Genomic DNA, 13,269 nt, shown 5'->3' with positions numbered 1-13,269 from the left:
ATCATGAACAGAAATCACATCAAGCAGAAAACCTTAAAAAGAGGTAGTAGTGGCCTCAAGACTACCACTTGGAAAAAAATGGTGAAAAGAAAGTATTTTCAAAGATATTTATGGACTACAGTGCACTCAGCCATGCTATAACTTGGCTTGATCACTGAAGCTTCCTGTGAAATCCTAGCAAGATGAAAATTGTAGCACAATCTTATCCTGGCAAAATCATGCAAACTCGTACAGGACAATAGTAGTGTCACTGAAATAGGAAGGGCTCAATAGTCTGGCTAACAAGGACACAGGACACTTTCCAGACTACCTGGACTTCCAGAATACCTGAGTGAAAAAGGAAAAACAGGCTCCAGAAAGAAGGTTTGCCTTCAGTCAGTTGTATTTATTAACCATGAAAAAAATAAGGAGCACTGAGAGATTCCGAAGTACTCTAAACTGTATTTGGCAAACAGCATCTAGCGCTAAAAGTTCATGATAGTGGTTAAGCAAGACAATGGTTACTACACATGGAACTTAAAAAGATCCTCGAGTGGCTATTTCCCCATCACCATTACTAGTTCTTCCATGCCACTTATCTTGTGTAATACTGAAAGCCGCAGAGCACTGCTGTCTTAGAAAAGTTGAAGGCCACTTTTTATTTTATGGAAGTCATTCTGGGTCCATAACAATCCTCCTGCCACAGGAATATTCAATTCTGCAGAGCTGTGAGAGGAAGAGAAATAAAGCACAGAAGCACTGAGCTGATTTAGAAGCTCACATCATTAAAGTAATTTTGATACCACTTTAAACTTGTTAGCAAGTTTTATTTCCAAAAGAAAACCACATTTCTCACCTTTAGCTCTGAACAATTAGCTGCTGGAATGTCCTTAGTTTTTAACCAGTTTGTTTAAGAAAGGCAATAGTCCCAAGGTGCCAAAGGTACCAAAGCACAAACCAAAGGAAAGGTTACCAGTTACTAACAATTGTGAGGGAGACATGACTTCAGAAATAACCACAAAACAATTTTCAGATGAACTTTCACCTGTCCTTTGCAGCTAGGAATACAAGCTAATCAGGTGAAATGCTAACATAGCAAGTAGTCAACATGAAAACTGTCACAAGTTACAAATGTTAGAATGCCTATACCTTCTGCACATGGAGACCAGCCATTCCTATGGGTTTATGAGGGAATCACAGAAACTAGTGCGTTTACAGAGCCTTTAAAGGAAGTTGGTGTTTGGTGACACCCACAGCATGCTGAGTAATTTCTAATTTTATAAGGTGGCTCACTCAAACAGGCGTAAAATCCCTTTTTATTGCAGAAGTTACCCAGCTAGGGCTGAGTCCCAGGAGATCCCCCAAACAACGACCCATTTGTATGACTTGCTAACACAGCACAGAAAGGAACAAGCAAGATTTTACATAGTGTTCCCAGACGTAAGGCACTGTCAAACACAAGGCGCAATGAACAGTTGGAGAACATATGTAAACCTTTCCCTACCCAAAGTTTTACTCTGTGAAGGAGCTTAAATTGCTACCATGCTGTTAAGTAGGTCAGATAAGGGTTTGTTTTATCATTTTTACGCATTTTATGAGAATGGTGAAGGTGAAAGCTAAATTTTATCAATAAAACAAATCTTTAAAGGATCCACATGAAACCTGGTATCTAATATTGTGAAGGAAAAAAAGGGAAAATCTAGCTGTCTTGTGCATGTTTTTCACTTTCTCTATTGCTTATGCCCAAGGAGAGCTCAGGCACTCCTAGCTACAACCTAGCATCCTCCAGGGTAAGAATATATTCCCTGCCTACTCACTGTCCTTACCCTTCAGCATATATTGACCATCCCTCTCACCTACCTGCTTACGCCTCTCATCCTCAGGACAGCAAAATCACAGAATCACTAAGGTTGGAAAGGACCTTCAAGATCATCAAGTCCAACCATTAATCCAGCGCCACCGTGTCCTCTAAACCATGTCCTGAAGCACCACATCCACATGTTTTTTGAACACTTCCAGAGACAGTGACTCCATCACCTCCCTGGGCAGCCTGTTCCAACGCTTGACCACCCTCTCGGTGAAGAAATTTTTCCTAATATCCAATCTAAACTTCCCCTGCTGCAACTTGAGGCCATTTCCTCTCGTCCTATCACTAGTTACTTGGGAGAAGAGACCAACACCCACGTCGCCACAAGCCCCTTTCAGGTAGCTGTAGAGCGGTAAGGTCTCCCCTCAGCCTCCTTTTCTCCAGACTAAACAACCCCAGTTCCCTCAGCCGCTCCTCGTAAGACTTGTGCTCCAGACCCCTACCAGCTTCGTTGCCCTTCTCTGGACATGCTCAAGCACCTCGGCATCCTTCTTGTAGTGAGGGGCCCAAAACTGAACACAGGATTCAAGGTGCAGCCTCACCAGTGCTGAGTACAGGGGCACAATCACCTCCCTACTCCTGCTGGCCACACTTTCTGATATAGGCCAGGATGCTGTTGGCCTTCTTGGCCACCTAGGTACACTGCCGGCTCATATTCAGCCGGCTGTCAACCAGCACCCCCAGGTCCCTTTCTGCCGGGCACCTCTCCAGCCACTCCTCCCCAAGCCTGTAGCATTGCATGGGGTTGTTGTGACCCAAGTGCAGGACCCTGCACTTGGCCTTATTAAACCTCATACAGTTCATCTCAGCCCATCGATCCAGCCTGTCCAGATCCCTCTGCAGAGCCCTCCAGCAGATCAACACTCCCAACTTGGTGTCATCTACAAACTTACTGAGGGAGCACTCGATCTCCTCATCCAGGTCATCAGTAAAGATATTGAACAAGACCAGCCCCAGAACCAAGCCCTGGGGAACACCGCTTGTGACCGGCCGCCAGCCAGATTTAACGCCATTCACCACAACTCTGGGCTCAGCCATCCAGCCAGTTCTTTACCCAGCAAAGAGTAAACCTGTCTAAGCCACGAGCCAGTTTCTCCAGGAGAATGCTGTGGGAGACGCTGTCAAAGGCTTTACTAAAGTCCAGGTAGACAACATCCACAGCCTTTCCCTCATCCACTAGGCGGGTCACCTGGTCATAGAAGGAGATCAGGTCGTTATCCATGACCATTAAGTGAAGAATCCCATTTTTGAAATGTCAGTGCAACCACTTGATGCAAACCCTAAAGCAATTGTATGTCAGCAACTCCACCCTCAGAAAACTCTCCAAGTGGTCATTATTTGCCAAATTTGCCCCTACTGCCAGGTAAAGCTGCCACTGGGAGTAAACAAAACGCACATATGCTTATCACAAAAAACAAAACACCTGCCTGAGGATGGCAGCAGCTATTCAAAGCTTCAGATGTTGCCACAGCAACACTAAATGCAAACTTGGGACAACACACATACACAGCATACATGAGAAAACCCCAAAGAACACAGTCTGTTGGGACCAGGAAGGAAGGAACTGCAAGCTTTTCCAAAGTATCCAAGCATCACAGGAACTTATGCCTCATGTTAAAACAAACACAAAAACCTCTGAAGACAGAAGATAATTTCTGCAAACAAGACTGAGATATTTGGAAAGTTTTAGTTATACAGCAACTTCAAGCTATACACCGAAAAACTCAATGTCTTTTCCAGCTGTTCAGTACTGGAATAACTGGCTGCTGCTCAGGGCTCCCCAGAGACAGATCATTTCTCCTTTAAGGTCAAACCACCTTTTGGACACCCCCTGTTCAGATGAAACACTGACAAAGGTCTTACAGACAAAGCCAGCACAGAAACATCACAGCTATTACACCCAGTGTAATGACCCTGACTGTCTTCCTCTGGCTGTTGGAAACTGTCATGAATTCAGCCTACTAATGAGATAATTTTTCCTCCCTTGTGATGTATCATTCATGGCTTCACAGACCTTCTGTCATTCCCAGGACAGGGACTTGGGGGACAGACACTGACATCACTCTCTGCCTTAACTGCACTGCATGAAGGTTGCCAAGAGCAAGCTCATCACACACAGCTTTTCAGAAGGGATGAAACTAGAGTATCGCCAAGCAGAGTAACCACTTTATTACTTGGGATTCAAGGGAGAAAGTGCCTTTTCCATAATCAGTGCTATTTTGTCCCTCAGCCACTTGGCTTGCCACTAGTCTTTTCCAACAGTATATCTACAAAGACAGCTAAATACGTGACAATGGAGTACAGCCTCAAAATTCACAGGTTTTGGCTGTATTCAGCTCTTTTTGAACTATTTTGCTTCTCTGAGACTCGAGCTATTCTGCTTTGCAAACAGCATACTTGTCTTTGGGAAGATCTGATGGCAAACCAGAGAGGCTGTGTGTAAAGGGTTCCACAGGAGGCCAAACTGTGTGATAAGGGGCAGACAGAAAAACAGGAACAGGAAAAGAAGAAAAAAAATGACTTATCCAGCAACCTTGTGGGGGAAAACTTTGTGGGTAGCTAGACTGTTGCTTTCAGCATAGGGAAGGCACATTCTCCAATTTTCCAAACCTCCAGAAACTGCAACAGAAGTGGAAAACAGAGTGAAACATGGGAATTGAGGTGGGGTCTTGATTGTCTCTCAACTTTGAGTTCATCTTTAAACGGGAAGGGAGGATGTCAGCTTAAACCTATTTTTCCTGGTATGTAATCAAGTTTTGCTACAGTTCATAGGAACTATTTAGTAAGAAGCACAGACCTCAAACAAGGCAGGCAGAATTCAGGCAGACGTTAAACATAGATTAAATGCATCATAAGATCACCAAGCACTCCATTCTCATCTGTGGACCTGGTGAACTAGGGCTGCAGCAAGAGGTTCTGCTTCTGTTATGTGACTTGTCCAAAGTCCTTTTTTGTGAATTAATGTCAAACTTCATGCCCCAGGAAACTCTTTCTGCGGTCATTACCTTCATTTGCTTTGAGGCTGTGGAGCCAGAGAGAAAGATAAAGATGGCCATGGCTAGAAAGGGCGTGTCCCATTGCCTATGCTGCAGATGCTTTTTCCAAGCATCTTATAGATATTTTCAAAATTAAGCATCAAATTTTCACAATCTCTCATGCCACACTGCGGTACCCCTACAGTGAGCCTGGCAGAACAGCTCTCTGCAGACAGAGAAGTTGGAGGGCACTATCAAAGAAGAAAGAAATAGCAAACAGCCCTTCTGGAATAGCCCATACAAGCCCCTTTTGAAGGGGAGGCAGAAAACCCACGTAGCTGCAAGACAGTGGACAAAGTTTCTACATAGAAGAATTCATCAGAAGTAGCCAAGAAAATCTGCTCCACTCTGCCTCTGGGCAAGTCAGACAACCTTTCTAATGCCACATGGCATTTGGCAAACAGAGAAGTTGCTATGCAAGGGAAGTAAGAAGAATGAACAAGCTGCTGTTGTAACACTCCTGATGAAACTTGTATTGTTTCCAGGCACAGCTACGGGAGTAAATCAGGTTCTGCTCCTTTTCACTGGTGGGAACAACAGGTTTTCCTCATGTTTCTTTCTAAGCTTTTTTCCTTGGCCTCCTGCCAGGCTGTGATCTCAAGTGGCAGAAACTGTCTACCCCTTTCACACACCTAAAGAGATGCAGAAACACCTTACTTTAGGCCTGGTATGTGCTTTTTCATTTTCTACATGGGTGTTTTTTACTAATATGAGCTGCACGACACATTACATTGTTCAAAAAACAGCCAACCGGAAGCAGCACATGAAGAGAAAAAGACGACCACCTTCTTGGCTGAATATAGATGAAGGTCTTGCAATTACTCCTCTCTGCATCTTTGGCCATATGGAAAGCAATTACTGGGGGCACAGGGGAAAGCAACACCCGCTGGCTTTTTTCCGAGTCTGTACAATGAAGCCCGGAAATCTATATATCTGGCTTGCAACATTTTAGTCTGAATTCAATACACAATCAGTCCTCACCGTGACTAAATAATATTTCAAAATACAGTCCAGGCATCTCCCTCCAAAGGAACCTAGTGCTACCAATATGGGAAGGAAACATTAACTGGTTTGATCTAGACCATTGCAGAACTTGATCCACCAACACTAGAGACAGACTTTTCTTCTGACAGATTATTTGCTGCTTGTGACCCACAGTTTACTGGCAGGCCTAGAAAGAACTCTCAGTCACAGAGGTGAAAGGACTGTAATACTGTCACCACAAATGTCTTAAGTTAGTTTTCATTTTGGACAAAAGTGGTTACATGTGGAAGCTTCTTTTCAGTTAGATTTTAGGTTATTACTAAAACTACTTCAGCAATTTATTGCTATTATCAGTTTTCGTTGAGGAAGTAGGAAGAGAAATGAACAGAGATATTTTCATAGAACCACTGAGGCTGGAAGAAACCTCTTAAGATTGTCTAGTCCAATGCCCCTCCTCGGGACATCTGGAACAGGCTGCCCAGGCCCACGTCCAGCTGAGTTCTGAATACCTCGAAGGATGGAGACTCTACAGTCTCTCTGGGCAATTTATAACAGTATTAACTACTTTCAAAATTCAGAATGACCCAGCTCAAACAATTTGCTGGCATGCCTTCCATGCCCATTTTCTTTAAGGATAAGAAGTATCACCTTTGTGTGCTCGCTCCTGCTGTTTGAGAAGTCTGCTTTCTGTAATTCAAATTTGTACCAGGCCTTCCTACATTGAGATTGAATTTCTGGAAAACAAACCCAGTACGCTACACCGCGTCACTGCATACTTCTGATGCTACTACATTATTTTTACTGTTTTTTTTTTAAAAATAACTTTAAATAAACAAATTGAGGTGGTTGTTCTCTTCCACAGAAATGTTTCCGTGAAGTTGTCCTCAGTGACTACCATTAGTACAGATCTTGAATAGTTTAGGCTAAGCGAGAGCCATTCCATGCCTATCAGTAGTTTTAATTGTGTCCAGTGCTGTATCACAGTGCTTTATTCACATTGATTTGCATCACTCAAGTGCCTGGTTTTAAGAGGAGGAAAAAAAATCACATGCAGCAACACTGGAGATATTGCTTCTAACTGAAATGCATTAATTAGGTGTCCTCAGCTAAATGCCCTTTCTTCCATGTCAACAAAATAGTTCTTGATGGTTCTGGGAAAACACAAGGCAAACAGTATCAGGCATTTGGATATCAGACAGTGTCTACCATAAGAAGCAAGCAAAGTATGTCACACCATTGGAATGTGTGCAGATAACCAAATTCAACTGCAAACACAGTCATAAAATACACCAGACTAGAGAAGAACAGATAAACTGGTCATCCCAATCCCCTTTGCAACAGACAAGTCATTTCCAGAATTGCATCTTCCACTTTACCTTGAAGCTGCCTCTGTATTCCAACTATCTCCTTCTGTCATTTCCTAATAAATTCAGGAACCTCTCTCTCCCTTTAGGAAGGGGTAAAGCCTTCTCCAAAGGAGAAAAAAACCCAACAAGCTTAACACTAATTGCTTCCATTCAAGGAAGGGCCCAACAGCTCTGTTCTGGTAGCACAACTCAGCTTTTGCAGCGTTGTGCTTAACACTGCTAAACCACAATACTACTTGCTTGAAAAGGCGGTATTATCCCTGTAGCAGTACAGAACAGTGTAGGCAAACTACTGCTGTGGGGTCAAATGAACGTGGATGTTAGAGAATGTTTTGAGCCTAATCTCAGTTTGTTTGCTAGTTTAGGGACTGACAGAGCTTAATGTTGAAAACAAAACTTTCTCACTCGATACAAGACAACCCAGGGCAGATAGAACTGAGGTAGGATACACACCAGCAGAAGTGATAAGAAGGAATGAACCTTTTTACTCATCAGCTCAATCCTGTTTCTAGTATAAAAATCACCTAGACTGCCACACTAATTCTTGACAGCATCAATGAGATTCTCTACTCTGGCAAAGGGTGCCTCTATTTCCAGCATTCATGAACAGGCTAGAGCCAGCTTCCTGCTCTGCTGGTGCAGCCACGCTTTTCTTGAAATGAGCACAGGTTCTAGGTCTTTCAGATTCTGTTGTAACTACTCCAGACCACTCTCCATCCCCACATCTCTCGCAATAAGGGAACAGAGGTCTGTCATGAGAAATGGTTTGTCATCTCTCCCTGCTCCTGTTCATGCCTAAATACAATATGAGGAAACATGCCTCCAGCCATCAAACCATGCTCCTTTCCCACAGGTTTGCTTTTTCTCCAATATCAAAAGCAGTTAAGAACAATAAATTAAAATTAACCCACCTTCTGGATTTTCAAGGGTTTTGACTCCTCCCTTTCCCGTCTTTTAGGCTACAAAAACTCTCTGAACCAGTACTGTCTTGTATAGCTTTACAGTCATGACACCACCTTAGTGGTGCCTTAAAGCACTTCAGTTTCTATGTGCCACAAATACATGCAGTGTAGAAGCCAAGGAGGTATGAACAGGAAGAATGGTGTGATTTGAAGCAAAGCCTCAGGTTCTTTTGAGGCACCTTCTGGACAACAAGGTTTTGTAACTTACACAAGAATCACGTAAGAAAAATTATAAATCTTGTCATTGACATTATTTAAAATGAGGTCTCTTGAAAGGTGACAGCAGCAAACTCTGATTAAAACAAGTCTGAAGACAACTTACAAATTCCTAGAAGCAATTAATTATATACCTCTATGGCAATTTCACCGTTGAATATATGCTGAAATTGTTTCATATTAAAATATGAAGAAAAGGCGTGCAGCAATCTATGCAGAAAACTATTTTCAAGACAATATGAAAAAAACAGCCTACAGTAGTAGACATTAGTAAGCGTGACCTTTGCTATTTTAAGTTCCCAGGATACTGTTTTTCCAACACACTTGCTATGCTTGTCTTAACTGCTACCACATTCCACCCTAGAAGAGGCTGAATTTTGGGGTTAGCGAGATGATTCCTTATGTACCTGCTTTATAGATTGCTTTCGTTTTCTCTGGAGTAAGAATGTGAGAAGTACAAGTAATTTTATGCTACACAGAACAGGCAACACACTCCGTGCAGGTCTGCAATGCAGCAGTTAGTGGGGACTCATTCTGCTTCTGTAATATAATCACGAGGCACTGCAATGCAGCAGAAATCATCTCTTAATGTGATTTCTTCCGGAAGTCAGCTACATCATGTACATCACTTTCCCTCTCTTTTATTTCTATGGTACATGAAGAGAACAGAATCCTGTAGGTAAAAAGCAAATGATAACTTCAACCTTAACTGCAAGATATTTACTGGTGGCTCAGGCTTCCCCTCCCTTTTTTAAAGCAAGGTTTCTAAACCAGCTTGGGTAATTGGTTTCACTGGTGGCTAGTTCCCTGGCAACATCAGTATAAGCCTCTGTGAAGCATCACCACAGAAATTCCACCCTTGCCTCCAGGATAGGCATTGCAGAAAAGGTCTGATTTTCCCCAGGGCAGTCTACCTACCACTTGCACTATAAAATGAAACAGCAGCTTCCTCCTAACCATAAAACAACCAATCTACACCAGCCACTCTGTCATGAATTCCTTAATGTCACCACATGTTTTTTCATATCCTTGCAAGGATAACTAAGCATTAATACATTAATAACTAAGAATTACCTACAAGAAAAGCACCAAAGAAACTGGAAAAAACAGGTCCTTCCAGCTGTCCATTTGCAGATATCAAGAGGAGTATTTTGGCACATGTGAGCATGAATTTATAATGCAAATTAGGTTTGTCTCTTCCAGCATCAGAGAAGCTGTGCGCCTTGGCAAACATTTCTGTTCTGCTTACCAGCAGCTTATTCTCCAAGTCAAGGTAGGGGCCACAGTCAAGTGTGTAGGCAAGTACTATGGCATAGAGTGCACTGCTTCCTGAAGATAACCCGTATTACTCCAAGGTTCTTGCCTCTGATAAGTATCTTTAGCAAAATTTCCCATTACAGTTACACAAGTATGGTACAGAGCAGAAATTACTGGAAATTTATATACTTCAGGTAAGCCTTGAGCCCAAGAACGTCTTGGAAATTTTCAACTGGATGACAGACAGTTTTTTTCTATCCTATAGCAATATATTTGCTCTTCTTCTGTGTATGGACAGGTTGACTTAGCATTTCCCCATAGCCTTGTCTGTTCTGTATGACTCGCTGCTTCTTTTCATGTACCCAGAAGCAAGGATCACTTATTCCTAATTTGTTGCAAGCAATGGAATCATAAACAAGTCCTAGAAAGTAAACATTAGAGAACATTACCTGAAAGATAGGTAAGTAATGGCTCACCTGTGGAAAATTACTGAACCGTACGTTACAAAGAACAGCTTATGAATAAAGAAAATGGTTCATTTGTAATTATGAGAATCCATTTCAGTATCTAATTAACAGTACAAATATTTTTCTCAGAGCAACTCTACAGCTATGCATGTTGCAGGTTGTTTATGACAAAGTACAAATCTGAATTTCCAATGCTTGCTACAGCATGGAGGGGAGAAAAATATCCCTAACAAGTTTGTTATGAGAAAGAAGCCTTTTAAAAAAACAGCCACACATATTTCCTAGACTATTAACATTCAGGGAGAAGGGAGGATGAACGCATCCTAGGAGACCTTCCAGAGCGTGCACCATGCTATTAGGGTCCAGATTTAGCTGCACATCAGTTCCAGTATGTAAAGTGTTTGCACTAGCCAAGATCAAAGGTCTGAGTTGCCTGTCTCCAACTACATGCAAAAGCAACAGGTTACTACATTCTGTAAGTAACCACAGAGACACAGAACAGAACAACAGTGTTCCCAATTACCTTCCCACCTGCCAGCAGTTTGTGAATCGGAAACTTGCTGAGCCAAAGATCAGCCTTGTGTTTAGATGCACTTGCTGATGTGTGGGCAATTGTTTTGTGTTTGGGGATTTTTCTTAAGATCCTTTAAATACGTGTCCTTGCAGACTATTCGGGCAAGAATCTCAAAGCACCTTCACAGACATCATAACTCCCAGAACCACAGTTACAGCTTCCGTCTTAATGCCAATGTGATGCTTTGCTCTTGAAGCACAATAAGGAAAGCAAGTCTTGGAAAACCAGAAATCTTACCCACTTTGGACATTTAATGGATTTGCAAAAATCCCAACAAGTTTTACCTCCCAAAACTCTTTCCTACTACCCTTATATGCCCTCCAAACCCAAACAATTAGATCACATTTATTCTGAAGTCACAAGAGGTGATATTAAGACAGGGACAGACTGGAAGCTTTACCAAGTCACCATTTAATCGTAACACTCAACTACTGCTTGCCAGTGCTGTAAAGCTGCTGAGATTTGAACTGCTCACATGACTCACTGCAACAACTGAGCATCACAAAAGCAGCTACAAGTGTCAAAGTTTGATAAGAAGGAGAAAGGAACATAACACTGAAGGTGCAGCAGGACCAGGTGCACCAGTGGTTGCTTGCTTCATGGTTCTGCTTTCTAGTTGTTAGGAACTATGATGGAACTCTAAACACAGAGGATTTTTTTCTTGTTGGAACATAACCAAAATACAGTGGAAACACTATCTAGAAAACATCTCCAGGTCAGCTGCCTGCATCCACAGCTGAGCCTTCCTTATGAAGGGCTAGCAAGCAAAACTCCTAGCAGTAGTAGGAAGAAAGATTTAGTGGGCATTAAATGAAAGCAGCCAAAACCAAAGCAAAAGCGATAAGAACACAGTCAATTACCTTGCTGGTGACAAAGCTATAGAAACTGCAAGGTGTTCTGCCAGCTGCAGGAGCAGCTAGCCATATACTGGTGGCACAGACTTTTGAAGAATTTGGTATATAGGAGAACACTGTCACGGTGATAAATTTCAGTTCTTCACCTACCCTGTGACAGTACAGGAGCATATTGCCACTGTTGGCACTTGTATTCAACAAAACAAACAACTGTCTTCTCACTCTCACCACCACAGATGTTGGAAGCTGCAGCAAAATGACCACTGATATGGGGAGGGAAAAGGAGGCAAAGCAGCTGGGGCTGGGAGACCAACAAAAGAACAACCAGATCATTTCTCCAACCACCTGCAACTAGAGGATTAGAGGTAAAAGAAAGAGACACAGATTATCAAAGATCCCAAACCACTGCTGTTCCCACATAATGCGTGCAATAAAAGAGGCAAAGATAAAATATTGGTAAGCACATCAGCTGCAAAAATTGGGCAGCACCATAGAAATAGTTTCTGCTTGCTGCTTTCTCTCAAACAATACTTACATTTCTCAAGAATCCAAAAATAGAAAACCCTGCTAGCTTTTTTTCCTTGTCTGAGGGTCTTCTGCACCACCCCTCCTGCTATCAAGCTTTGCCTATTAGATAAGAGGAATTTGGCAAGGACAGAGTTTGTATAATCTCATCTAGGCTCCCTTTCCCACAGAAGGTTGGACCAGATGATCTTTCAAGTTTCTTTCCAGCCTGGACTATTCTATGATTGTATCACATTACTTGGAATGGAACAGAGATGCATGTGAGATGACTTATATTCCATAATTCGACCAAAATTTTCTATTCTTAAGTCTATTCTAAATATTATTTAACAGAGATGTTTCCACACTCAGAGTAAAGCTGTAACTAATCACACTTCAATACTAGCACTGACTTTAACTCCTGCTGACACTAGCAAAGATTTTGTTGATGTCCAAAGCAAAATGAAAAAAAAAAATTATTAGTAATAAAAATTCACTAAAATTAACAAATGAGTTGAGTAATATGTGCTGTGGATTTTCAGACAGCAGATTTTAGCATGGCCAACTTCTATCTCCTTTAACATCTACATCAGTGGTATGATGTAAAGTTTATATCTAGAGGAATTCTTTTGCTTGTAGAGCAGAACCTGGAATCATTAGGTGATCTTTAATTCCTGTTACTCGAGGAACCACTCCCAGAAATATACTGGGATTATAGAACACCTGAAGCCTACAACACACAAATCAGAAAGGGCACATTGCTGCAGCTTACAAAGTCAAGAACAAGTGAATCACACTACTCCACAAACGCTTCGTTACAGCCCCTGTAACGATGATTCCAGTTACCATGCATAGAAAAATCAACTGAGCCAACGAGGATCAGATTAAGAAGCCCCCACCCATCTCCTGTCAGATCCTTCTGGCTACATGCCAAATGGTACTGATTACTGTAGCCAATTAGAATTCTATTGCAGTTCCTTATTCTTATCAGTGATCTCACCTACCTAAGCATCAAGTCAAATAGCTTTACGTTTAAAGTCTCTGAGATCAAGTATTCTATCATTTGTGACTACAGAGAGAGTGCCGGGGCACTGCTGGCTGAAAGTAGATCTGCAAATCCCATGAATTTGCCTTATTCCCAACATGAAACATGTTGCAAGAAACATGATTCATGTCTGGCTGACACCAAAGGGCTCTTCTGTT

The 13,269-nt window shown here is 42.1% G+C and overlaps 1 protein-coding gene across 1 annotated transcript in view; it reads right to left on the bottom strand.

Annotated features, from left to right (window-relative positions):
- Nucleotides 1–614: 614 nt before the first annotated feature.
- LAS1L (LAS1 like ribosome biogenesis factor) overlaps nucleotides 615–13,269 on the bottom strand; it is a gene marked incomplete at both ends in the record, with an annotated part of 39,504 nt that continues 26,849 nt past the window's right edge. The window contains one exon of the mRNA XM_082003980.1: nucleotides 615–705. Within this exon, the coding sequence (XP_081860106.1) occupies nucleotides 615–705 (91 nt within the window). The remainder of the gene's footprint in view (nucleotides 706–13,269) is intronic.

This window comes from Phaethon aethereus (assembly GCF_964289735.1).
Source record: "Phaethon aethereus genome assembly, chromosome: 10".
Lineage (NCBI taxonomy): Eukaryota > Metazoa > Chordata > Aves > Phaethontiformes > Phaethontidae > Phaethon > Phaethon aethereus.
This window is presented reverse-complemented; position numbering and strand designations above follow the sequence as displayed.